This window comes from Podarcis tiliguerta (assembly GCF_965153285.1).
Source record: "Podarcis tiliguerta genome assembly, chromosome: 16".
Classification (NCBI taxonomy): Eukaryota; Metazoa; Chordata; class Lepidosauria; order Squamata; family Lacertidae; genus Podarcis; species Podarcis tiliguerta.
This window is the reverse complement of record NC_139549.1, coordinates 11,948,541-11,975,482: the sequence shown is the minus strand read 5'-3', so window position 1 is coordinate 11,975,482 and position 26,942 is coordinate 11,948,541. Positions and strand designations below refer to the sequence as shown.

The window sequence follows — 26,942 nt, the reverse complement described above, 5'->3', positions numbered from 1 at the left end:
GCCCTTCCTCTAAAACTGGGCTGCAGGAAGGAAGGAAGCCTGTGGGGTGGGAGGGAATTGGGGATGGATTTTCAATCTATTAGAATACAGTGGTACCTCTGGATGTGAACGGGATCCGTTCTGGAGCCCCGTTCGCATCCTGAAGTGAATGCAACCCGCGTCTGTGTGGGTCAAGATCATTCCATTTTTTACAGGGCTTTCAACATAAGCTGCAGAATGTGCTTCATTTACCATAGATGCCACACGGACAATTACGTGTCCCTCTGTTAGGTGCTCTTGGGAAAGCTAATGGTCATATACTGTAGCATTGTATTCAGTAACTTATTTCACAACTGTTTTTTGTAGGTGTTGCGCGTCTACGTGTCAAAATGCCCAAAAGAAAATGTAAATTTTCTGTCAAGCTACAGAAGAAGTATACCTGTTTTAGAAGAGGTAGAGATGATTTCGAAGGTGAATGCATGATATGTAAACCAGGTACGTTTGTTTCTGTGGCATGTAAAGGAGGACTCAACCTGCAATCGCATGTGGACTCCGAAAAACACAAAAGAGCAATTCAGGGAGAAGCTTCTTTCTTAACAGACTTTTTCGTGAAACCGGGTAGCAATTTGGAAGATGAAGTAACCGCAGCAGAGGGGACTTTGGCTTTTCACACTGTTAAGCACCACAGCAATTATAACATGATGGTGTGCACATCAGGCCCACTGAGGACCACATTCCCAGATTACGATATTGCAAGGATATTTTCAAGCGCAAAAACCAAGACGGAGGCAATTGTAAATTCTGTCTTGGCACCCGATTGTTTAGAAAATGTTTTGAAAAGCATTGAAGAAAATGAAGTAGATTTTTGTGGAGTTTCTACTGGCGGGAGTGACCATGGATCGGTAAAGGTGTTTCCGATAGTTATTCAATATTTTGACTGGAAAAGTGGTGGTTTGCAGTCCAAAATAATTGAAGTGCAAAGCCAACCCAATGAGAGTGCAGATACAATCTCATCATACGTGAAGGAAACTCTTGATAGTAAAGGACTATTAAATAAATGCATAGCGTTCACAGGTGACAACTGCAACACAATGTTTGGAGGGATGCCATGGGATTCAGAAGGAAGAAATGTGTTTGCAAAGTTGAAGAATGAGCTAGATAGCAAAACTTTAATTGGTGTGGGATGTCCAGCACACATTTTGAATAACTGTGTACAGCAGGGAGCAGAAACGTTGGACGTCGATGTTGAGGGCATCCTTTTCAGGATATACCAGTACTTTCATATCTATAGAGTCCGAACAGAGCAGTTAAAGGAGTACTGTGAATTTGTGGACATTGAATACAAACAGCTGCTGTCGCATAGCAAGACAAGGTGGTTGTCATTATTTCCAAGCATCACTAGACTCATTCACCTGTTTCCAGCTGTCAAGGCGTTTTTCCTCTCGCAGAATAAACCACCAACAGTGTTAAAAAACTTTTTTGAACATGAGTTCAGTGAGGTTTATTTATTGCACTTGCAGTCTCTCATGAGCATCTTTCACTCAAATATTTTGGAACTCGAGAGGGAAAATAATTCAGTTGTAGAGGTTCTGAAAGTTCTGCTTTGTGTTCATAACATGCTTACTGAACGTAAGAGCAACAACTTTATGTGCCTCAAAGTTAAGAGCCTCCTAGCAGAAAAGCGTAAGCATGGTCTTAGTGCGGAGTGTGACAGATTCTGTGCAGAAGTAAATAGCTTATACGACAGCTGCATAGAATATCTGGAAAAATGGATGGAGCCCATGAAGGAGTTTTCGTGCTTCATGTGGATGTCTCTTAGTGAGTCACTAGAGTGGGACAAGGTAGAATCTTCCATGAAATTTCTCCTGGACAGGCATGTGTCCATAGATTATGGGAAGTGCTTTGATCAATTCTTCAACCTCAGGAAGTTTGTAAATCGATACAAAGGTGATGAGGAGTTCATTAATCTACAGGCACATCAGAAGTGGGCCAAGTACTTTGAGACTTCCGAAAACATGTGCCAGTCAGAACTTCTGAAAATTGCACAGTTTTTTTTTGCTATTGCACCACATAATGCGAATGTGGAACGCATCTTCTCTCTCATGCAAAGTCAGTGGAGCAAAGAAGGAGGCAACTTGCCCTTTGAATCACTGCGAAGCATATTGCTAGTACAATATAATTATAAGCACTTTACTTGCAAGGAATTTCATGCCTATCTCTTAAGCAATAAGCAGTTGTTGAGCAAGATCAGATCTACAGAGAAATATGCTTAGGCCAGACAGTGTCAGAAAGAAGAACAAAGTGCATCTGAAAGTGACGGAAAGGTATTGGTTTATATTTGTACCGATACACGAGTTTAAATTGTGTTGTTATTTTGTTGTTGAAAGTTAAGAGCATTATTACTAGCAATATATCACAGTTTCTATAGCCTACATGTAATAGGGGTATTTAAAATTAGAGCTGTCCTAGCGATCCATAGTTAAAAGTAGAAGTCTGCAAATGTGTCCCCTTTTTTGTTCAAAATATGACAACCCTACTTTATTAATACTTCACGTTATCAGAACGCTGCTTTCAAGCATTTCACATGGTGCATCTAGCTATAAAGATATGGGGAACCTCTAGCCCTCTAGAGCTTGCTGAACTTCAACCCCCATCCGCACCAGCAAGCGTGACTAGGGATTATGGGAGTTGTAGTTCAGCAAGATCTGGAGAGCCACCTGTTTCTACTTTTTGTTAGGACTGCATCTCCCATCAGGCCCCAGGCTAATATCGTCATAGATTATAGGAGTTGCGAAGCTGCATTGATCTCTTCCTATGGCTTATAAACGGGGGGTTTTGCATACTGCTTAACTGTGTAGTTGCTACAAAGGTGGTGGGGGTTCACTTCAGTCCAGCTCCTCCTTTTCTTGGCAGGTCCGGGTCTCCCAGTGCCCGGCTCTGTAATGTCCGGAGGTACAGGAATGCCCACCCAGTGTTCTGTCTTCGGTGCCAGCGGTTGTGCCATCTGCTGGTTCTATCCTCAAGCACTGGGACAAAAGGCATGTTGGATCAGGTACAAACTCTAGACCTGTCAAGGCTCTACCACAGCCATTTCCAACATGGTGCCCATTCAGACAAGGGACAACTACAACCCCTCAGCCCTGGCCTTTGGAACTCCCATCATCCCTAGCTAACAGGACCAGTGGTCAGGGATGATGGGAATTGTAGTCCCAAAAAACATCTGCATGGCCGAGTTTACCTATGCCTGAGCTAGAGCCTGTAGAGAGAGGGCTGTTTTGTGTGTTGGGAGAAACCCTTAAGCATATTTTCTCCTTTTTCTCCACAGGGCTTTTAAAGACTTCTGCAGAGATACGGAACTGAAGGCCCAAGACTATTCAAGCTGCTAAAGACTACAGTAGAAGAGGGCAATGGTGCCCAAGGGTCTTAAAGGCTGGGCCCCAGAATCTGGACAGGAGGTTGAGCAGGCCAGGTGCCAGCACGCAGCCCTCCTGGGCACTGACTATAGGCCCCAGGAATTAGAGGAGTCCCTAGTTCCCTAATTGGCTTGACCTGCCATGCCGTTTCTCAGAGCCTGGAAGTGGCAGAGAAGCCCTTGATCCCGATGGTGCCAAAAATACAGTGGTGCCTTGCAAGACGAAATTAATTCGTTCTGCGAGTTTTTTCGTCTTGTGAATTTTTCGTCTTGCGAAGCACGGTTTCCCATGGGAAATGCATTGACGGTTTTAAGAAAAAGGCGCAAGGCGTTTTCGTCTTGCGAAGCAACTCAAAAAAACAAAAAACTATTTCGTCTTGCGAGGTACCACTGTACGAGAGGGAAGAGTGGCGTGGCGAGGCTGCTGCCACAAAGAGAAAGGCACAGACCCCGTGGGGTGGGGTGTCCAGTTACAGGGAGGTGGATATTGGCAGTAGGGGCAGCAGCTAGTCTGCAGAGGGCCCCTGGGAATCCAGGTTCAAATGATGCTGGATATAAATACAATTGTATAGCTGGCTTTGTCCTGGCATAGGTTTTACACAGCAGCCAAAATCTAATTCAAGCATAAATGTTGAACTCCTTGATTTTTCATGCACGGAACTAGGCTTTGATGGGATACTGCCACTAGCCTTTCAGCTAGCGCTGTAGATTATAGGTTACCTTGTTAGTGGCTCGCCTGGCACCCTCACTGTATTCTTCAGTGACAGGTATGGCAGTCTTAAAAGTTCCCCCAGGACTTGTAATTGTGCTAAATTCAGCATTTTAGGCTGTCTCTGTTGTAAACTTTTCTCTTTGATTTTTTTGCTATCTTACATTGTTTTCTTCCATGAAGTATTTGCTGATGGGCATGTATGTGTGTTATATATGTTTATAATAAATGTGGCTGAAAACTACCCTCTGGACTCTCAATGTGGCACTATAAACTGGGTGGGAAACCTTTTCCAACTCGAGGGCAATTTCCCTTCTACAACCTTCCAGGGGCCACAAACCATTGGTGGGGCGCGGCCACAGGCAAAAGTGGTTGGAGCAATTGATAAAAATGTTAAGTTTGTACGGTAGGTCAGTTTCTATGCGCACTCCTCTTAGCTCCAGGCAAGTAAGAGGCATTATTAGCCTTCAAGGACATGTTCTAGGTCACATGGAAAACCATTGGGTGGTGTGGGGAGAAGTGCCCAGTGATGGGAAGGGCAACCACAATGATCAAGTGTTTCCCAGCCTTTGGTCTCCAGCTGTTTTTTTGGACTACAATCATCCCTGACCACTGGTGTTGCTAGCTAGGAGACCCAAGGTTGGGAAACTTCTCTAGAATATGTGGACAGCCACTGAAGCTGAATGATGTAGGTGGTGAAGAAAAAGCCGCTGTGCTCTCCTCGTTTGGGCCTCAAAAATCTCTTGGAGGTGTTCAGCACCTATCACGATATTGTGAGTTTTGGCAGACACAGCCCTAAGTATGCTGATGGTGTTTTATCAGCAGGCTCGAGAATGAACTTGCTCATTTAGATACCTGGGTGTACAGTGGTACCTCAGGTTACAAACACTTTGGGTTACAGACTCCGCTAACCCAGAAGTAGTACCTCGGGTTAAGAACTTTACCTCAGGGTGAGAACAGAAATTTGTGCCAGCGGCAGCGGGAGGCCCCATTAACTGAAGTACCTCAGATTAAGAACGGTCCTCCAGAACAAATAAAGTTCGTAACCAGAGGTACCGCTGTACTGTCTTGGTCATATGGTGGCAGTGAAAGTCAAAGCATTAGGGCATTGATGCGAAATTTTGTCAACTGTAAGGGAGAGGGCAGCTGATTACTACCAAATAACTTCAGGGAAGGTTTAAAGCGCTTACCCAAATGCTCTATGGTGTTGAAAACTCAGGTTCTGATTCAAACTCCATTAAAGTTTTGGAAACTGCAGTATATTTTGCACACACCCCACTAGCAATACTCTACTATCAGAAGTAACACCAGCTCTTATTCACACAGAATACAGATGGTCAACAATTAAAGGCAAGAGTGGACTGAGCTCAGCTAAAGTATATATTTTTTAATTTGCTACTATGCCTACTGAGAGTTTTCCTGCACTGTGCTATATGGAATTGGACGGTAACAAGTTTGAAAAACCGCTTGTCAGGATGTTTTAGACCAGGCACGTCCAACAGGTAGATCGTGATCTACCAGTACATCACTGGACATCCATGGTAGATCAGTGGCTCCCTGCAAAGAAGCTGAACAACTTTGGCTGTCCTAAAAGAAGCTCAACATTTTTGCCCTGCACCCCCCCAAAAATTGGACTTCCCTCTCTAAAAAAGCTCAGCAACTGACAACCCCCAAAAAACAGGGCTTTCCTTCCTACAAAATGCTCAACAACATTGACATGAACCCCCCAAAAGGGGGGTAGATCACTGCCAGTTTATAACTCTTGTGAGTAGATCGCAGTCTCTTGGGAGTTGGCCACCCCTGTTTTAGACTATTATTAACCAGATTTTTGCCTTGGTATCCACTCTTGAGAACACAGCATTTTAGAGCTAGTTACCTGACCAAACTTGCCAGCTTCCTTTAGGAATGTCTTTATTGAATTAGGCATCACTTTATAAACACAACTGCAGTCTTTGATGACCAGTGTTGTCCCCTAGGCAGACAGCCTTGGTATTTGTGGCCAACGTTAGGTGGAAGACATCACTCGTTTGTTAGCCTGTTCCTCATATAGAGACCCAAGAGGTCACTTTCTGAAACCATTGTTGACGCAAGCAAGCAAGTGCACCCTGACAGAAACGGTCTAGTTTCTTTTTAATGAGGACGATAGCTTTGTCACACACAGAGTGGCTCCCTATGCACTGGCTTCAAAAAAGGAAAGGAAAGTGGGGGAAAGGAGGAGGAGGAATAATAATAATAATAATAATTTATTTCTACCCTGCCCATCTGGCTGGGTTTCCCCAGCCACTGTGGGTGGCTTTCAACAGAACATTAGAAACAGAACATTAGATAAAATAGCTATAAATCCAGCTGAAAGGCTGGATTTGAGTTTATTGGTGTCCTCTCAAATCATGGATGTTGGCTCATTGGGGATGTAAGCTCTGTACTGTCTTATTTTCATAGAATCATAGAGTTGGACTAGACCACAAGGGCCATCGAGTCCAACCCCCTGCCAAGCAGGAAACACGATCAGAGCACTCCTGACATATGGTTGTCAAGCCTCTGCTTAAAGACCTCCAAAGAAGGAGACTCCACCACACTCCTTGGCAGCAAATTCCACTGTCAAACAGCTCTTACTGTCAGGAAGTTCTTCCTAATGTTTAGGTGGAATCTTCTTTCTTGTAGTTTGGATCCATTGCTCCGTGTCCGCTTCTCTGGAGCAGCAGAAAACAACCTTTCTCCCTCCTCTATGTGACATCCTTTTATATATTTGAACATGGCTATCATATCACCCCTTAACCTCCTCTTCTCCAGGCTAAACATGCCCAGCTCCCTTAGCCATTCCTCATAAGGCATCGTTTCCAGGCCTTTGACCATTTTGGTTGCCCTCCTCTGGACACGTTCCAGTTTGTCAGTGTCCTTCTTGAACTGTGGTGCCCAGAACTGGACACAGTACTCCAGGTGAGGTCTGACCAGAGCAGAATACAGTGGCACTATTACTTCTCTTGATTTAGATGCTATACTCCTATTTTATTGGTACTGTTGCTGTGGGTTTGACATTGCTTTGGGCTAGAACGATAAACTTCTATATAAAAAACCTGCTAAGTCTTAAGCTATTTTACCACCACCAAGCCTTTCCATTGCTTTTATGGGCTCACAAAAACTTACATCCTTCCAACCCTGTCTCAAATATATTTGCTATTTCTTTTAATTGTGCTTGAAGCATAATGAGTTAATTTGAGGGCGGATATATATTTTTAAATGAAAGAAAACAAATATAAATGAAAAGGTGTTCTTAATAATTCGGTACACTTGTGCATTTCGCGCTGAAATCAAAGTTGAAAGGGTAAAAGCAAGTAAATCTGGTAAACTTAAAAGGATCTGGATTTGTCGGTAAATTGTTCCTAAGGCTACGTGTCACCAGATAGATTGTCGGCAGTCATTAAGTGCTGGAAATTCCTTTTACAGCTTTTCAAGTTAGAAGCTCTCAGCAGAACAGGAAACTATCAAAGGGAAAGATTTGGAACCTCTGCCGGCACGCAATGAATTAATAGTTTCACAGTGCCTGCTGGGTAAATGGGTGGGTCTATGTAAATTTAGCACCAATCGCCATCGGAGTAACCAGGCAGATGGCTGAGAAATTGACAAGACCGAAAGAATAATCTAGTTTTGAGGTTAAATTGTCGATCTAGAGGGTGCTGAGTTGGAAATGTTGTCGGAGTGTATATTGTGGAGTTGGAAATGGTGCTGATTCTGATAGGGCGGTGAGAGCTTTGCGGCGCCATGTACCCACCATCACCACGAAAGCCATCGGAAAAGGAGACCCGCGTCATTTTTGTTGTGTTTGGTATCGCTTCTCGGCCTTTTGGCTAAGATCAAGTGTAGTATCTGTTCTTATCAGTTTAATATCTGATATGTCCTCTATTTGAGGACTATATATTAAATGGATTTTTGGAATTGGGAGATGGAATAGGGGCTTGCTTCATCCACTCCATGCATCGACCTGGTATTGCAGTACCTCCAGGAACGGTGCACCTCCCTCTGGGGGGAATATTGCTGGTGCAAAAAATAGATGAAAGTTTTTGGGGACGTGTTCTGACTTTAACCAAGCTTATGCTCTACAAAGCTTTTTAAAAACCAAAGTACAGTAGCTAACCGAACATTGCAAAAATACATTTGGAGAAAATAAATGAAGTGATGAAAATGACACACAAAAGTGCATTAGTCCTACCTCGGGTTACAAACGCTGCAGGTTGTGTGTTTTCAGGTTGCAGACTGCGCTGGGTTTCGGCGCTCGTGCATGCATAGAAGCATAAAATGACATAACGCACATGCGCAGAAGGCTGAATCACGTCACGCACATGCACGGACACGCACATGCACAGACACAGCGCTTCAGGCTGTGAACACTGCAGGTTGCAAACGTGCCTCCCGTATGGATCACGTTCACAACCAGAGGTATGACTGTATTAAAAAGAGCTTGCCTGCAAAAATGTGTGTGTTAGTCAAAACTACATACAAAAAAGCCTTGTGTCAGCCTGGGGTTGCAGTGCCTCCAGGAACACGGCACCTCATCTCTGTGGAGGAATACGGCTGGTTCAGAAACAATAAAAAATGAAATAAGTAGCATAATGTTCTGCTTCGGCATGTTCTAGTTCCAAATTCTAACCAGCCAGGCTCTGTTTCCAAAATGTTCCAATCACCTCCCCACCCAACCGCCACTGACTTTATTTAGTCATCATTGGTTTCCTCCTTAAATATATATATATTTGTTGTACTTTCCAAACCGTCCTGCCCGCTCATATCTCCAGGGACGGCGCCATTTTGACTACATAAGCCTGGCATTTCAATGAACAGGTTAACAAATATGCAGCAGATTTCAGGAACTCCCCCCAACACTGCAGCCCAATAAATTAGAGATTTAAGAAGGCATCAATTTCTGTCCTTACTCCTGCTCCTCACAAGCAGCACTGATCCCCTTCTGTTGCAGTTTGCCTTCCAGTTATTTGTCTAGCTGTCTGCTGTGGCAGAATTTTACACAATGAATTACAGTATGATTATGTTATTTTACGATGCTCGTTTCAGTGCAAAGGCCATTCATTCCGGTGCAAAGGAAATGGCATGCAAATGGGGACATTGGTTCTCATTTGCCTGTTTAAGGGAATGGCCGCTGCCCCACTAACCTCAGCCAGCCCCCTTCTGCCTGCCTTCCTAGGGAACAAGGGGGGGGGGCTGCCTGCCAGCTTCCTTCTCCTTAGACTCAGACTTGTCTTTGCAGAACTCAGCAGGGAAGGAGGAGGAGGAGAGCAAGGGAGAATTATCCCGCCCCACCTGTCATTCTGGCTCCACCTCCTGCCTGGGCTCCCTGCATTTCCCTTTTCAGTCCCAATGCAAACCAGGCATTCCACTGCCTGGAACCTGCAGTGCGTTAAAGTTGCTTGGAATAAGGGAAATATTTATTCTGCAACTCTGCTTGGCTTGACAGCTGAGTTTTTGCAGGATCCTCTCAAGGGGAACAGGAAGTTAGGAGCGGGAAACTTTGGGGACCTGTAAGGTAAAGGTAAAGGTACCCCTGCCCGTACGGGCCTGTCGTGTCCGACTCTAGGGTTGTGCGCTCATCTCGCTCAAGAGGCCGGGAGCCGGCGCCGTCCAAAGACACTTCCGGTCACGTGGCCAGAACCAGCGCCGCACACGGAAACGCCATTTACCTTCCCGCTGTAAAGCGGTCCCTATTTATCTACTTGCACTTAGACGTGCTTTCGAATTGCTAGGTGGGCAGGGATCGAACGACGGGCTCTCACCCCGCCGCGGGGATTCGAACCGCCGAGCTTACGATCAGCAGGTCCTAGGCACTAAGGTTTTACCCACAGCGCCACCCGCGTCCCTTTGGGGACCTGTACTGGCACGCAATGAGTTAACAGTTACAAGGACCCGGACTTGTAAATGGGCGGGAGTATGCAGATTTAGCACCAATCGCCATCCGAGTAACCAGGCAGATTGCTGAGAAATTGATAAAATCGAAAGAATAATATAGTTTTGAGGTTAAATTGTCGATCTAGAGGGTGCTGAGTTGGACTACAGAAGTAGAAATGTTGTCACAGTGTATTTTGTGGAATTGGAAATGGTGCTGATTCCGAGGGGGCGGTGAGCGCTTTGCAGCACCCAGGTTCCCACCGACAGCTGAAAAGGCATCGGGAAAGGAGACCCGAGTAATTTTTGTTTCTTTTGGTATCGCTTCTCGGCCTTTTGGCTAAGATCAAGTGTAGTATCTGTTCTTATCAGTTTAATATCTGATATGTCTTCTATTTGAGGACTATATATTAAATGGATTTTTGGAATTGGGAGATGGAATAGGGGCTTGCTCCATCCACTCCATGCATCGACCTGGTATTGCAGTACCTCTAGGAACGGTGCGCCTCCCTCTGGGAGGAATATTGCTGGTGCAAAAAATAGATAAATCTTTAATTTCTTGTTGTTTTATTCTCAGCTATAGTTTAGCTTTTTCTCTCAATGCTGTGTGTAAGCTCGTTTTGATTTCCTATGTCTCAAGAAAATACACCCGTTAATAATTATATTTGTTTACTCGTAAAGGTTGGAAGGAATCTCCCGCGGTCATCTAGCCCAACCGCCTCCAATGCAGGACTCTTTTGCCCAAGGGGGGCTGCGGCTCTTGAACTCACAATCCGGAAGCTGAGTCTCATGCTACACGGCCTGAGCTATCCCAGCATGCTGATTCATATATTCATAAAAACAAAGGGCTTCGACCCCATTAGAATGTTTGAAGCTTTGGGAATTAGATCCTATATGGAGCTTAAAGGTGAACCGTCTCTGCAACGTGGACGTGCCACATAAGACCCATTCTGCAATTTTTAATAACTCAAGTCTCTTAGGATGGCAGCACAAGTACCCTGCCGATTGATATCATGCCTTCACTTTACTCTTTCCCCTGCCGGCTAAAAATATTTTTGTTCCTGCAAGCGTGGGCAAGTTTTTATACAGTGGGTGCGAGTTTTAATCTATTTTTAGTCGGATGTTATTTTAACGTTTCCAAAGTCTTGAACACTAGACCTTGAGGGGTTTAGTGGTGTATAAATTTTATGAACTAAAAATAAATAAATTCGAGGAAGAATCGCAACAGCACCGCAGCCCCATAAACACTAACAAGCAACCTTAGCAAAACCCAAACAACAAACAAAGCAATACAAACCCACCCAGTTAGCAGATAACGACAACCTCATCAACCCCCTTCCCTAGTTCACATCGGAGGGTCCGTGCTCCCTCCAAGCATTATTCAACATCCTCCCACGTGGGCAGAGCAGTAGCGAAACACATCGGGGAAACTGTGGCAAAAGTTGGATCTGCTTTGCAGTTGACCCAGATGCCGCTTGTCTCTTGCTGCTGCTGGGGCTGCAGATGCGGCTTTGCAGAGATCGGCCACTTCCTCCTTGAGATCTCCTTAGCTCCTCCTTCCCCCTTCCTCCCGCCCCCCTGAAGATGGCAGCAGCAGCAGCAACAGCAGCAGCAAGCTGGCTGAAAGGTCCTCGGGGTGTTTTCAGGACGCTGGTGCGCTCCTCGTTTTCTTCTGCTTCTTCCTCTTCCTCTTGGTCAGGTGGGTGCCTCTCACGCCAAGGAGAAAAGGGGAGGGCAGGGAGCTTTTGCACAATTGAGGTTTGCAAAAAGGCTCCTTCCAAGCATTCATCCTGATCTGCTTGCATCAAAGCTTAGGCGGCGGCTGGGCTCTGGATTTGGAGATTTATTAGGTGGTGCTGCTGCCTGTTCAAATGAATGCAAAGGCGCCGTACACCTGAAGCGCACGTGCTCCTCAAAGATTTCTGGGAGCTGTAGTTCGTTAAAGGGGTGCCAGGAATTGTAGCGCTGTGAGGGGTAAGCTGTAGTTTCCCAGGGTTGGTTCTTTGAGGGAAGGTGAGGGCTTTAAATGTATACACAACCACAGACCGAGGGCACCCCAAGCAGGAATGCTCTGCTATGCAAAGAGTCTTATGCTGTTTGTCTGCATTTTTTACGTGTGTGTACACACACACACACAATTTGTCTGAGAGCATCAGGTGCAATAAGCTAAGCAGTTTTGTGCTTCATCAGTCCTTGGATGAGAGATCATGCCATGTAAGAGCAGGATTTAAGTATAAGTGATCATTCCCCCCCAAAAAAAATATTTTTAAAAAAGAATATAACCAATCTTTTCCCCCTTCTCCTCCGATGGTGTTTGTGCATTGGCAAATCTCACAGTCTGCCTTGAGCATGCTGCTTCCTTCCTCTTGATTCTTGGTGATCCCATTTTTGCTGCATTTCAGTCGCCACACAACACCTGTGTTCATGATTGGAGGGAATAATAGAGGGTTGGACTAGATGTTCCTCAGGGTCCCTCCCCACTCTGATTCCAACTTTTGAATTATGCTTTTGGGAAATGGCTGCCCCAAGGGAGTCCCACAGAAGGGCAAAATCCGCCTTTTAAGGCACTGAGGGCCACTCCCAACATTCTGTCTGATGCTTACGCATGATGATTTGTGACCGTGTCGGGGCAATTGTATGCAATCCAGCTTTCAAGACAGTTTGAGCCTGCAAAATTCCTGGGGCAGCCACACTGCTTCTTCCCAAATCGGCGCATAATGCTGCAACCTTCTGCTTGAATCCTGTAACTTTTAATATCACAGATCTTCTGGTTTATTTTTGTCCTGCAATGATGATGATGATGATGATTTTCTCCAATTATAAAACAAATGAGAACATAACAAACACGGTTAGGGAATGTACATCAAATAATAAATTTGAATATACATCAAATAATAAATGTCCTGCTTTTGTGACAGGGGTTGGACTAGATGACCCTTGGGGTCCCTTCCAACTATGATTCTAAGTCACAAAAAAGGGCTGGTTAATGCCAAGGGAGTAAACCACCTTGGATTTAACTTCTGAGTAAATGTGCTTAGGACTGCGCTCTGGAGAATACCCTGTGTGTTTAGTTTTTTTTTGTTTTTTTATTTTTAAATTTTCAATGCAAAATTACAACAAAAATTACAAACACTGAATCCAAAATAAAAGAGTACAAACAAGAAAAAAACACAAGAGAAAAAAGAACACAAGAAAAACAAAAAAATCTACAAATAAAACCATATCGCCATTCTAATCATTATGTACATATACACATATTGACTTCCTTCGTTCTAAGACCTCGAATTTTTTACTCTTTCTAAATTGTTGTGTCTAATGTAGATTACTTTTTGTACCATTTTTCTCTTTCTTTAACCCTACAAAGCTCTGTTCGTTACATGTGTTTAGTTTTAAATTTTTGTGGGGTCAGCGAAAGGCCAGGCGAGCTGAGGTCCAGCCAATGTGTGGCCTCGCAGTTGACACGCAGCCCATTCTGCCTCCACCCATCTTCCAGATGATCTCCTTCGGCAAATGGACCGGCGTGACGCCTGGGACCGCTTCTACACCGCTAAGGAGAAAGGAGCTTCGCGTCCTGGCCACTTTGACTGGTTCTTTTCCTACGAAGATGTCTCGGGGTTCCTGCTCTCCTTCCTTCAGAGCTCGCCGGCCGGCCGGACCCAAATACTAGACGTCGGCTGCGGCACATCCGCTTTAAGTCTGGGGCTCTTTCGAGACTCGCCCCGGCAACTTCACATCTCGTGTTTGGATTTCTCCCCTCCAGCCATTGACTCACTGCAACAGCTGGTGAGGGAGAGCCCCCCACCAGGGCACCCTCTTTCCGAACTGCACTGCTACCTGGCCGATGCCACTGCCTTGACCAGCACCTTCGAGGAGGGATCGTTCCACCTCATACTCGACAAGGGAACCTGTGATACGCTGCTGCGATGCCCCCAGGGCCCGGGCAGAGCCAAGACGTTGGTGTCAGAGTGCCTGAGGGTGCTGAGGCCCACGGGGAACCTGCTTCAGTTTTCCGACGAGGATCCGGACGCCAGGGTGCCGTTTTTAGAACAGGCAGGGGGGGTGAAAGTGACCGTGAAGGAAATCGCGCATATTGGTGGCATCTGTTACTATGCTTACATACTAAGCCCAGACTCTTCAGGGACCAGTGGAGCTGTCAAATAGAAGAGGGACTGAAAAACTGTATCCTATGAGGTGAAGTAAAACCTTCGAGGCCAGCTGGGGTTTAGAAATTGGGTGCTAGCTAATGCTCTTCAAGCAATCGATTGTGTAGTGTGGCAGCATCTGCTCTCTGGAACCCCCTGCCACTTGATCTTGGCTAGGCGCCTTTGTTGTGCTAAAAACTTTTCTGTGTAAGCAAGCCTACCCAGGGAAGAAAGCGCTGGAGGCAGAAAACAACAGGAATGATAAAAGGGAATGAAAATGAGCCGGTTTGAGAGTTATTCTCATTTATTACATTTCTCACCCACCCTTCACCATCAGGTTCCAGGGCAGGTTACAACAGTTTAAAAATACATTATTTTAAAATAAGTTAAAACAGATGACAGTCGAGAGAATAGGATGGGTTCTAAGATATACATACCAGTATATCTGAGGTGTCAAAGAGGTTAATCTTCGGCATAAGACAAAAATTACATAACGCAGGTGCCATACGCAACTCTGTGGGGAGGAATTCTACAATAGAGGGCCAAGGAAAATGCCCTTGCCCAGGCCTTCACCACCCCAAATTTGTGAGGGTGGTGGAACTACCAACAGGCCCCCTCTGCCAATCCTAACACTTGAGACACAGCCATTCAGATACCAGTTATTTGGGGCCTTAGTAATTGAGAACTCCAGACCTTAACCCGGCTGCTGCATTTTGGACCATTTGAAGTTTCCAAATTATCTTCAAGCGCAGCCCCGCATGTAGTGTGTTGCAGTAATCCAGCTGGAAGTTACCAGAGTGCGGAATACAGTGGCCAAGCCATTTCTGTCCAAAATAAGCTGAAGCTCAAAATAAGCATCTGAGGCTTCAGTGACAGGGCTGGATCCAGGAGTTACCCTCAAGCTACAGACCTGCTCCTTCCAACTGCATGTATATAGATTTAGCTGCAGGCAAAAAACCAAGGATGGAGAACCCCTTTCAATCTGAGGGCCAAGTTCTCTTTTAGACAGCCTTTGGGGGGCCTGGGGGGGGGGAACGGTTGTGTCTGAGGACCAGAGGTGACTGGAAAGAGTTCCCAAGGGCCAGACAGAGCTTTGGCTTGAGATGTGAAGGCCTGGGCGGGGGGGATGTTTCTTTAAAAAAATATTATTATTCCATGTTTTTTTCTCCCAAGCCTTCACATTTCTAGACCTAGAGAGTCACATTTGCCTCTCCCGCCCCAGTTTAAGCCAAGAGCTAAATGGAAAAGGAGGTGGCACTGTGTAGGAATTGTGGGAAGGAGCTTTGGGCCTAATCCTCCACTGACAGATGCTCATTGCCTGGGAAAGTGGGAAGTGACGGAGACAGGATGTTTGTGTTACTGTGTTCCGTGAAGTAGAACTATTGTCCTTTTTCTCTTTGCTGTCTGATGCTAGAGAGAGAGAGAGAGGGAGCCGTGTTGCAGTGCTCCGTGTGTGTTTATATGTAAATAAAGTAGATTAGCCAAAATGCTGAGTTGCTGAGGTCTGTTACGCAAGCTGCGAAGACTCTGCGGATCCCTAAGTGTGCCGATGTCTGTTGGCAGCGGTCACTGTGATGTTCGGGCTGAAGAAAGCTCCTGAACTCCTGAACGATCGACCAGGAGGGAGAGAACATGCCAGTCGGGCATGTGTCTCTGCCAGGGTCCTACTCGAGTGTAGGATGAGCTCCTGACATCTGCTACCCCTCCAAGAGACACCTCGAAACAAAACAGCAGGAGGCCACTTTTGCTCCTTTCCAAGGCGATGCCCCAGAGTCCCTTTCCAAGACGTTGCCAAGTCGTGATTAGACGTGGGTGGCGTTGGGAAGGTGCCGTTTCTGTCCATCCGTCCCAGGGAAACGTTGGGCAGAATGTTACAGAAGCACCTCCTCCACGTCGCTGTCGAAAGATGACAATCCTTGGGAAACAAGAAAACAGGAAGAGGGGAGGAGGTTACAGTGGGACCTGGGACCTGGATAACCTGAAAATCTATCGCAAAGGATTCTGGGCCATATTCACTCAGTAAAGTGTGGCATACTAGGGTGCTGTTTTTCTATAAAAAGAGGTGCCAGAACTCACCATGAATGTTGTTGTTGTTGTTGTTGTTGTTGTTGTTGTTGTTGTTGTTGTTGTTGTTGTTATTATTATTATTATTATTATTATGCCACCCTTCATCAAAAGATCTGAGGGCGGATCACATGAATAAAATACAAGATAAAACATAAGTAAATAATTAAACCAAAACAACAAAAATAACACTACAGTGGTTCCTCCGGTTAAGTACTTAATTTGTTCTGGAGGTCCGTTCTTAACCTGAAACTGTTCTTAACCTGAAGCACCACTTTAGCTAATGGGGGCCTCCTGCTGCCGCCGCGCTGCTGGAGCCCGATTTCTGTTCTTATCCTGAAGCAAAGTTCTTAACCTGAGGTACTATTTCTGGGTTAGCGGAGTCTGTAACCTGAAGCGTCTGTAACCTGAGGTACCACTGTACATTAAAAACAGTTCAAAACAGAAACAGCATACAGCTAAAATTGGACCGCCAACTAACCAACTAGCGGAGTCTGTAAACTGAAGCATATGTAACCTGAAGCGTATGTAACCCGAGGTACCACTGTAATGGTGCCCACCGGAGATATGCCAGAACTGAGTTCTGGCTGAAAAAAGCCCCACCCACAGATCGATTTGGGGGGTGGGCACTAGTAGGACACTCACCTGCCCCCAAGTCCTCCTCGCCGTCAGCAAAGAGCTCGTCTTGCTCAGCCTCCTCCAGCAACGTGAAGTCGGGGGGCCACCGCAGCTCCCCGCTTTCCACTTCGCCCCCTTCGATGGGTTCCACTACAATGGAGGGCAGGCGAGCCTTCCCGGACCACGTCTCCACATAACGCTCCTCTTCATACAGCCTCCGGGAGGCTGGCCCCTTGAAGATGCTCTCACACAGTTCCTCACATGGCGATTCCGGGCACTGGCCCCCGCAAGGGGCTGGCCGGACGCACATCTCCTCGCAGGGCAGCTCAAGGGGGTCCCTGGACATCTCCTCGTAGGTCTCGCCAGGGAGGTCGCCGCATGACTCCGAGGGGGAGCCGTGGAAGGGATCTGCCCCCAGGCCCTGGGGAGGGCTTAGGAAGAGCTGGAGAGAGAAGTGCAGAAGAAGTTTTAACCCAAATTAAAGAATGGAAGGCCTTTTCACACACTGACGATAGTTTGAATTCAGGACTTAGAGAGAGGCTGGTGCTGGGCACCCTGTGTTTAATTAAAGCGCAGGATTTCCCCCCTAAGAATCCTGGGAACTGTAGTTCGACAAGGGTGTGGGGAGTAATAGGGGCAAAACTACAGCTCCCAGAATTCTTTGGGGGAAGTCACATGCTTTAAATGTGTGGTGTGCATGCAGCCATGGTGGGCTTTACATGTTACGGGGGGGGGGGTAGATTTCAAGCAGCTTATTGATGGTCAGAGCAAGTTTGACAATGCAGGGGTAGGCAAACTAAGGGCCAGCGGCTGGGGCCTGCCCAATCACCTTCTCAATCCAGCATGGACGGTCCGGGAATCAGCGTGTTTTTACATGAGTAGAATGTGTGGTGAGATGCGGTGGCATCTCTGGGTTATTTGTGGGGCATAGGAATTCATTCATCCCCCCACCCCCACAAAAAATATAGTCCAGCCCCCCCCCCCCCAAGGTCTGAGGGACAGTGGACCGGCCCCCTGCTGGAAAAGTTTGCTGACCCCCCCTGCCCTAGAGGAATGGGTGGGTTCTCCCTTCCTCCCGCAGAAGCCGGACAACCACCTGCTGGGCTGCTGTAGCTCACCTGTGGGGAATCTGTAGCCCTCTAGATGTTGTTGGACTACAACTCCCTTCACCTCTGACCATTGGACATGCTGGCAAGGGGCCGATGGGAGTTGGAGTCCGAAAACCTCACTGGACTCCAACTCCCATCATCCCTGACCATCAGCTATGCCAGCTGTGGCTTAGCTGACCTCCAACTTTACAATTCTGCAGTTAGTAAATTGTGATAAGGTTTATGTTGCTCACGTCATCTTCAGTTTGCCATTTCCTTTTCTGGTAAATAAAACTCTTCCGATAACTAAAACTTGTTTGCGGGGGGGGGGGGGGGGGAGACTCCAATTGCAGTAGACAAAGCAGCTGAGCTCACACACAGAGACTCTGCTTTGAGCTAGCAGTTCAACTCCTGAAAAGCTTGTGTTTGGTTGTCCCAGTTGCCAAGACCCTAGTGAACAGGGAACATCAATGAGGACATGCACTGGCTTTCTGATTCGTGCTTTAGACACTGGATGAGAATCATAGAATCATAGAGTTGGAAGAGACCACAAGGGCCATCGAGTCCAACCCCCTGCCAAGCAGGAAACACCATCAGAGCACTCCTGACATATGGTTGTCAAGCCTCTGCTTAAAGACCTCCAAAGAAGGAGACTCCACCACACTCCTTGGCAGCAAATTCCACTGTCGAACAGCTCTTACTGTCAGGAAGTTCTTCCTAATGTTTAGGTGGAATCTTCTTTCTTGTAGTTTGGATCCATTGCTCCGTGTCCGCTTCTCTGGAGCAGCAGAAAACAACCTTTCTCCCTCCTCTATGTGACATCCTTTTATATATTTGAACATGGCTATCATATCACCCCTTAACCTCCTCTTCTCCAGGCTAAACATGCCCAGCTCCCTTAGCCGTTCCTCATAAGGCATCGTTTCCAGGCCTTTGACCATTTTGGTTGCCCTCCTCTGGACACGTTCCAGTTTGTCAGTGTCCTTCTTGAACTGTGGTTAGGATAAGGGAAGTTGCTCAACTTGCATAGGAGGCAATTATATTATCTGAAGATGGAGGTGGACAACAGCTCGAAAGAGAGTTCCCGTCTTACCTGGGTGTTCAGACAAGGCGCTCGGTGGGAACTGTCCTCCCTGGCTGAGATCCACTGCATCTCCTGATCAGTGTTCGGACCAGGCTCACCACTCATGGCAGGATCCAGACCTCCTGTAGACATCTGGCACACAGCACACGTTTCGCCCGGGGTGTCAGGGCCCTCACAGCCCCTCATCATTTCAGTCATGACTGCATCTGGGAGCAGGCTCTCGAGAGAGAGATCCAGACAGACTCAGGCCCCTTCCAGCTTTTGAGGCCCCTATCCGAAACAGAAAATAAAAATGAATACACACGAAAGCAAAACAAGATCTGAGGGGACACAGTCACCACAGCCTAATCTTGTGTCATCAGAACCAACAGTTTTACAAGCATTTGAAACTCTTTTAATACGACAAGAATTATGGGAGCAGTCCTTTGTCAAGGGTGCAGAGATGTTGGGAAACCCCTCACAGAACTACAATTCCCAAAGAGGTATAACAATCAATATCTTTTCACGGGGAACTTGTAGTTCTGTGGGAGGAAGAGAGAGGTCTCTGAGCAACTTTCAGCAACCCTAACACATACCCTCCAACATTAATCTGATAAAAAATAGGGATGTCTGAAGGAAAAGCAGCACATTCTGAGTTCAAATTAGAAACCAGAACGGCTTCTGAAAATCCACAACTGTCCCTGGAAAACAGGGACACTTGGAGGGTCTGTAAATAACAAACAATGGTCCCCCCCCTTTTTTTTTTGAGGGGGAAGCCATGATTGTTTCATGTTTTGCTTTGAATGTGTGGTGTGTGTGCGCAGCCTCAGAATCGTGTCCCTCTCTGATAGCGGAGAGCTCAGGGTGCGGCCGCTTAAGAAGGATTAGGGTCTGAGTGCCCTGACTCTGGCCTGGGATCTCACGGAAGCGCTAAAGCGCTTTGTCCTCGTGGCCAGATAATCCTTCAGCCATAAGATATGCCCACATATCCCATCACTGCATGTGGAGCAAAGGGTCTGTGGTGACGTGACCCTGGCTGCATAGGCAGCCTGCTCCCTCCCTCTGAGAAGAGCAGGCCTACGTGGAACATGCTGCGTGAAGGGGTTGTTATAGGAATTCTAAGGTCAGAGAGAGAGAGAGAGAGAGAGAGAGAGAGAGAGAGAATAAATGTTCATAAATGTACAAATGTATAAGTACAGTGTCACAGGAGAGTGTGATAGGAATTTTGAGGTCTTAGATATATGTTAAATGTTAATAAGTGTACCAACCAAGCATGTACAGTGCTACCTCTGGTTATGTACTTGATTTGTTCCGGAGGTCCGTTCTTAACCTGAAACTGTTCTTAACCTGAAGCACCACTTTAGCTAATGGGGCCTCCTGCTGCCGCTGCACGATTTCTGTTCTCATCCTGAAACAAAGTTCTTAACCAGAGGTAATATTTCTGGGTTAGTGGAGTCTGTAACCTGAAGCATCTGTAACCTGAAGCGTATGTAACCCGAGGTACCACTGTACATAGATCAGACCGACCTGAAACGATTTTGATTCCCAAACTGACCAAATGTTTTCTCTGCAAGGTTAAAGGAAAATGGAAAAGCCTCCCCATTGTCTTTTCCTCCACAAATCCTGTCTTAAGGGCACATTTGGCTCAGGAACTAAGTGTTTATCATTACAAAAGACTGGTCAGGCTCCCCAGGCAATCCAATCAAGTGACCATTAAACAGGTAACCTGGCAGACAGGAGGTAAACAAAGCACTCAGATTTCTGCTGTAGACCGCCCTTTCTGTGATGTAGGTATGATGTATGGGGGGGGTCTTGAGCTACACCCCTTCTGTGATGTATGTATGATGTTTCTGGGGGTGGTCTTGATCTACAGGTGTTTTGGGGGGTGGACTTGAGCTACAGGGTGGGCAATTTCAAAAGTCTATATAAGAGCTTGCACACCAATGTTTTGGGTTTCTCTCTTTTCTCCTTGCATGGGGGGAGTGGGGGACCTTGTTTCGGCAGTTTAATAGAGATCAGGCTTACTAGCTGCTTTGCTTCTCAATATTCTCTGGTTGGCCTCTTGTTATTTTCTCCTACCAATTGAGAACCAACTTAAAGACTCTATACGGGCTCTTGGGTACCCCAAAAGGGAAAAAGGAGCAGTTTTTCTTATAACAGGGTGCTATTGTGGCAAAAATATTCCAGTTGGGGGAGCCTTCTCTCCCTGGAACTGAAATATTATCCTCCTCCGAAGCATGACAGACTCATTAAATGCAGAGTCTTACAACTCCTGAAGCAACCCTAAACTCTAAGAGATTTGCAGCAATGTCAAAGTTGGGCTGGTCAGAACCTGAGGTCACATCTTCACCACATGTTGAAAACGCTCCTATACTGCTTTAAGCAGTCGTGGCTTCCCCTGAAGGATCCTGGGAACTGTCATTTGCGAAGGGGTGCTGAGAGGAGACCCCTCCCAGAGCTATAGTTCCCAGCACCCGTAACAAGCTACAACTCCCGAGATTATTAGAGGGAAGGCACAAAGTGGTAGAGATGTGATTTAAATGGAGAGTGTGGATGTGAGCGCTCTTAAGAGAAGCTGTTTGGGAACTTTGCCACATTAAAAAGCAAACAAACAAACAAACAAACAAACAAACATGTTCTTGACATGCAGAAATTAAAGAGGTGAAGCTTCCCCGCCCCACCTCAAATATTTTGTCTCTACCCTGAATAAGAGCTTCACTCTTCTTAAAAAATATTTCTGGTGCACAAGGCACAGGAGCAGAGCCAGAGGGGAACATTGCAATTGCAGAATGTGTGGTGTACCATACTGAAGTCCTCATTTACTAGCATGTTGAAATTGGGTCTGGGAATTAACAGGTAGCTGGTGTAACTAAAGAGGCTACATGTTCCTTGCCAGAACTGACCCTTCAACCTATTTATCTATGGTTGATATGTCAGTGTAGACAATAACTGAGTTAGATGGGCTGAGCTAAAAGGGAGTTTCACATGTTCCTATATTTTATTTTCAACACCTGCTAAAAGCATTCATCTTTGAAGAAGCCTGTCCCAGTCTGCACCTATACTGGCTCCCCCCCCCCCCCGTATTTCTTAATTGTTTTATTACTTCTTGGTTGCCACCCTGGGCCTGGATATAAACTTAATAAAATGAAATAAATAAGTTCTGCCTTCAGAACTATGAGGAACCATAGAATCTTACTTTATTTGGGAGGGGGGAACCATGGTTCAGTGGTTCCCTGTTTTGCATGCAGAAGGCCCCTGATCATAGCTGTCAACTTACAGATTTGAAAATAAGGGACCAGCAGCCTTGAAAATAAGGGATCAACAGTCAAAATAAGGGATCGACAATAACTTTGATGACATACATATTTTGTTGCGTGCAAATGGCTTTAGATACCTATTAGGTCCATAAATTACCATATAGCATATATTCAACACAAAAAACAGCAACAATTTGTTGTTGACAAAGGACAGCTGGACATAGAAAGGGCCCCATTACCTTCAGTAGCTTATTTAAGAGACATAATCAATAAGGGACAGCAGCGGGACATGGCGCTGGGATAAGGGACTGTCCCGCCAAATAAGGGACGCTTGACAGCTATGCCCAGGTTGGGCTGGGAAGAAGAGATTCCCCTCTGAAACCCTGAAGAGCTGCTGCCAGTCTGTGCAGGCAATACTGAAGTAGGTGGACCGACAGCCTGACTCAGCCTAAGGCAGCTTCCTCTGTTCCTATAGGAACTCCTTGAAAACAAGGCAGGTTCAGTTGGGAATCCACCAAGAGGATCTCTCCACCCCTCCCCTTCAGTTTCTCACCTTTTCCTGGAAATCGGTCCTGTGGGATCTTGGGTGGATCCTCTTCCAGTTCCCAGGGCTCACCTTCTTCCGGCAGAAGTGGAAATATCCTCTTCCTTGTCTGGTGGAATTGGTGGGGCAGAGAGGGTGTTTGCTTCCCCAGCCTCTGGACAGAATAACAGAGCAATGGGGGTGGGGGAGAGAAGGAGGGGCTTCCAGATCCAGGGGGGGTGAGGTCACCCCAGGACACTGGCCATCCATCTCTGTTCCCTGGATATTAATCGCCCTCTGAGATCATGGAAACTCAAAGCACAGCTAATGAGCTCAAGGCAGAGATTGTCACAGGGCTAGTGCGAAGGGTGGGGAATGCCTTACTTAAAGCAGACAGTGGTGGTGCCTGTCCTTTGTGTGTGCCTCATTGCAAATATCAAGGTGCAAGTGGGTTGCCAGCTGATGGGACAAACCCAGCTGGGCCTGCACCTCTGCTTTTAATAGCGGCTTGACCCTCAAGTGAGACTTCTGGCTTTTTAAATAATAATAATAATAATAATAATAATAATAATAATACATTTTTGTATCTAACCTTTCTGATGCATGTGCATCGCTGAAGGAGGCATCCATTGATTTAAAAAAGGCAACCTCACAATAAAGTCCCAGCATCAGTAAATTACAGGTGCTTCAGGTTACAGACTCTGCTAAACCAGAAATAGTACCTCGGGTTAAGAACTTTGCTTCAGGATGAGAACAGAAATCGTGTGGCGGCAATAGCAGGAGGCCCCATAAGCTAAAGTGGTACCTCAGGTTAAGAACAGTTTCAGGTTAAGAACGTACCTCCAGAACGAATTAAGTTCTTAACCCGAGGTACCACTGTACTGTGGAAGAAGGTACGAGTGATGAAAAACGATATTCAAATCAGAATGTTGTCCACCCAGGCAGCAAGGCAAGAGCAAACTCTGGGGCTTCTTTTTAAATGGCACGGAGATGAGTGTGCTAGTCCGCTGACGCACACAAACCAACATCTCTAACAGCACAGGAGCAGGGGTGGTAAACAATATGGCACCTGAAGGATTGCCCCTCAAGGGGCAATCAACATTTAACAGCATTATCCAGCTTCAGTTCATCCAGGCAACAACCTCACATCTCCTATCATGTTATCCATTTTTTTGAAGCATCCTCTGAGATTATATGGGCTCATCCACTCATAAATTTAATGTGGATATTAAGTTACTTGTGGCTGGTTTCCCAGCATCCTCAGTCAAGTCCCCCGCCCTCCAATTAATTTGGATTTCCCAGATCTGATGATAATCCAATTAAGGGAAGAAGGGAACCCATCATTGGCTGTGTGCACATTGTCATAAACTCTGGCTCCAATGTGCTCCCAACACCGGCATTTGAAGCCTCATACTCATCTGTATCCTGGAATCTATCTAGAAATTCTGCTGTTTGATGCATTTCCCCACAAACCACCCTGCCACCCAATTTGAAAATGCAAGCTGAGATGTGTACTGTTCAGGCAGATGATGGCACTCATGTGCAGAAGACGTCTTCCTTTAATAGGAATTCTGTGGCAGGCGGGGTTTCCCAGTTCGGGGAAACAAATCAGGTAAGCAGTATTGGGTGAAGACACTGTTCCCCTCTCTGGTGTGTACAGGAATGCAGAAATTTGACTTGAAACACAGCGTGACAGATGGGGCCTTTCAATGTGTAAAGGTAAAGGGACCCCTGACAAGTCATGGCCAACTCTGGGGTTGCGGTGCTCATCTTGCTTTACTGGCCAAGGGAGCCGGCGTACAGCTTCCGGGTCACGTGGCCAGCATGACTAAGCCGCTTCTGGCGAACCAGAGCAGCGCACGGAAACGCCGTTCAATGTGTACATAGCCACAAAATCACATTCCCCGACTGCGGACACACTGAAGTGCTTTGTGATATCATACTGTTGTTTTTTAACACACAAGGTGATATTTCATCGGACAAGCCAATAGTGAGGTGTAGGGTTGCCACATTTTTTAGGTTGCTTCTTTGTTCTTAACCGGCCACACCCCTGGCCCTTTATAAGCAACTTATCTCCCAGAAATTGAAGTGGTGAAGAAGATAACTTTCTCTCCATGCCAGAGTGTTCCAGGCTTAAACCACTTTATAACAATGGTTCTCAAACTTTTTTCTTGGGGCCACACATTCAGAATAAAAATGTGCTCGTGCCACACCAATTTTTAAATTGATAATAAATACGTTGGAAAATACACCTATGATCGTCTTCAGTATCACTTGATGTTCTTGCTCTTGTTTTGAAAAGACATCTATCCACATTCTGCAAATAAAAATAATTATTTTGATACTATACCACGCTGAAATGTTTAAAGGTTTCTTTGATTGCCCTTGAATCTTCCCACAACACTTGCCACCCTCTCCTGCCACACCAATGTTGCATGCCACACCCTCGGAGTACCACTGCCTTACTAGATTGCCAAGGAGACCCCTTTACCTTTCCCCATTTTTGCTTAAGGTTGCCATGGAACAAAGAGCACTCTGTTCTGCATAGAAGGCAAGACAAAGAAACAGCCCTTTCCCAGTTGCCGACCCCTTTGCCTGCAACTACTTCCTGGAACACCTACGTACATGACAGTCGTTCCTTCTTTCCAAGCTCCGTAATGTATCTTACCTTCCCCTCAAGCCTTTGGCATATAAACCTTTTACCTTTACACCATTAAACCACATTTGAAACATGTTCTTTCCTTCAAATAATTCTGGGCACTGTCATTTACCTTTCACAGACTTACCCTGAACATCAACCCTGAACAAACCACAATGCCCAAAATTATTCAAAAGGAAACATTGCTTTGAATGTGCTTCAGAGCTATAGTGTGTAAAGAGACTCGGAAAGGCATTGCTGGTCAATACGGAGTTAGATGGCCCAATAGTCTGACTCCGTATAAGGCAGCTTCCGATGTTCTTATTTATTCTAAAATAATTACCAGCTTACGGTAATACTACCCAAACCTAAACAGCATCTTAAAAAGCAGAGACATCACCTTGCCAACAAAGGTCTATATAGTTAAAGCTATGGTTTTCCCAGTAGTGATGTGTGGAAGTGAGAGCTGGACCATAAAGAAGGCTGATTGCCGAAGAATTGATGCTTTTGAATTCTGGTGCTGGAGGAGACTCTTGAGAGTCCCATGGACTGCAAGAAGATCAAACGTATCCATTCTGAAGTAAATCTGCCCTGAGTGGTCACTGGAAGGACAGATCGTGAAGCTGAGGCTCCAGTACTTTGGCCACCTCATGAGAAGAGAAGACTCCCTGGAAAAGACCCTGATGTTGGGAAAGATGGAGGGCACAAGGAGAAGGGGACGACAGAGGACGAGATGGTGGGACAGTGTTCTCGAAGCTACCAGCATGAGTTTGACCAAACTGCGGGAGGCAGTGGAAGACAGGAGTGCCTGGCGTGCTCTGGTCCATGGGGTCACGAAGAGTCGGACACGACTAAACGACTAAACAACAACAACAACCCTATTACCGATATTATTATTGTGTAACAGTTTTCTGTAAGGCAACGAAAAGGCATTGAAAGTGGAAATGCAAATGCTCAGAGTATACAAAATGCTTCCAGCAAAAATCCAAAACAGTAGGTTGTACCAGGGCTAGCTCTACTCAAGAATCGACTCATTGGAATTAATGGACATGATTAACTGAAGTCCATGAATCTCAATGGGTACGCAGAATTTAGTTGGATGCAAGCTAATCTTAGCCGGAACCCAACTTCCCATTCAAGGAACATAGGGAGTGCCTTACAGTGAGTCAGACCATTGGTCCGTCTAGCTCAGGATTGTCTAGACAGGAAGACTCTCACGAGAGGGGTTGGACTCTCCTTCCTGCATTGCAGGGGGCTGGACTAGATGACCCTCAGGACCCTATACAATTCTCTGATTCTAGACTGACTAGTAGTGGTTCTCCGGGGCTTCAGATCTGGAGATTCTGGGGCTTGAACCCGCGACCTGCTGCATGCAAGGTAGATGCCCTTTACTTATTTCTATTGTTAATTACTCATTCCTAAAATAATGAATATGAACTTCAGAGCATGGGAAGTCACCCAAAGATATATAATTTGGCATAAAATTTGGTCTTCTTGGTTGTATTATAATTTGGAATGCATTTAATGTGGTTTTCGTTGAATTGTTAAATTCGAAAACTCAAT

The 26,942-nt window shown here is 46.0% G+C and overlaps 2 protein-coding genes and 1 long non-coding RNA gene across 6 annotated transcripts in view; 2 read left to right on the top strand and 1 right to left on the bottom strand.

Moving 5' to 3' along the window:
* Positions 1 to 16,181, top strand: part of CSKMT (citrate synthase lysine methyltransferase) — a 54,345-nt gene extending 38,164 nt beyond the window's left edge. Inside the window, exons 2-3 of one of the 4 annotated variants that reach the window (XM_083418645.1) lie at positions 11,590 to 11,685; positions 13,480 to 15,437. In XM_083418645.1, coding sequence (XP_083274771.1) covers positions 11,590 to 11,685; positions 13,480 to 14,147 — 764 coding nt within the window. In that variant the 3' untranslated portion in view covers positions 14,148 to 15,437. Of the gene's footprint in view, positions 1 to 11,538; positions 11,686 to 11,716; positions 11,961 to 13,395 lie in introns of those variants that run through there. The other 3 variants (XM_083418644.1, XM_083418646.1, XM_083418647.1) reach the window with 3 other exon arrangements.
* LOC310665990 lies at positions 346 to 4,344 on the top strand. The gene is made up of 3 exons (XR_014505742.1): positions 346 to 2,303; positions 3,305 to 3,600; positions 3,791 to 4,344. It is a non-coding gene; the product is annotated as an uncharacterized lncRNA (long non-coding RNA).
* LOC310667023 (uncharacterized protein) lies at positions 15,910 to 20,091 on the bottom strand. The gene is made up of 3 exons (XM_083418662.1): positions 18,992 to 20,091; positions 16,838 to 17,252; positions 15,910 to 16,043 (listed from the first exon to the last, which is right to left on the bottom strand). The coding sequence occupies exons 1-3, from the start codon at positions 19,178 to 19,180 to the stop codon at positions 16,000 to 16,002; spliced, it is 648 nt and encodes a 215-aa protein (XP_083274788.1). The 5' UTR covers positions 19,181 to 20,091; the 3' UTR covers positions 15,910 to 15,999.
* Positions 20,092 to 26,942: the final 6,851 nt, after the last annotated feature.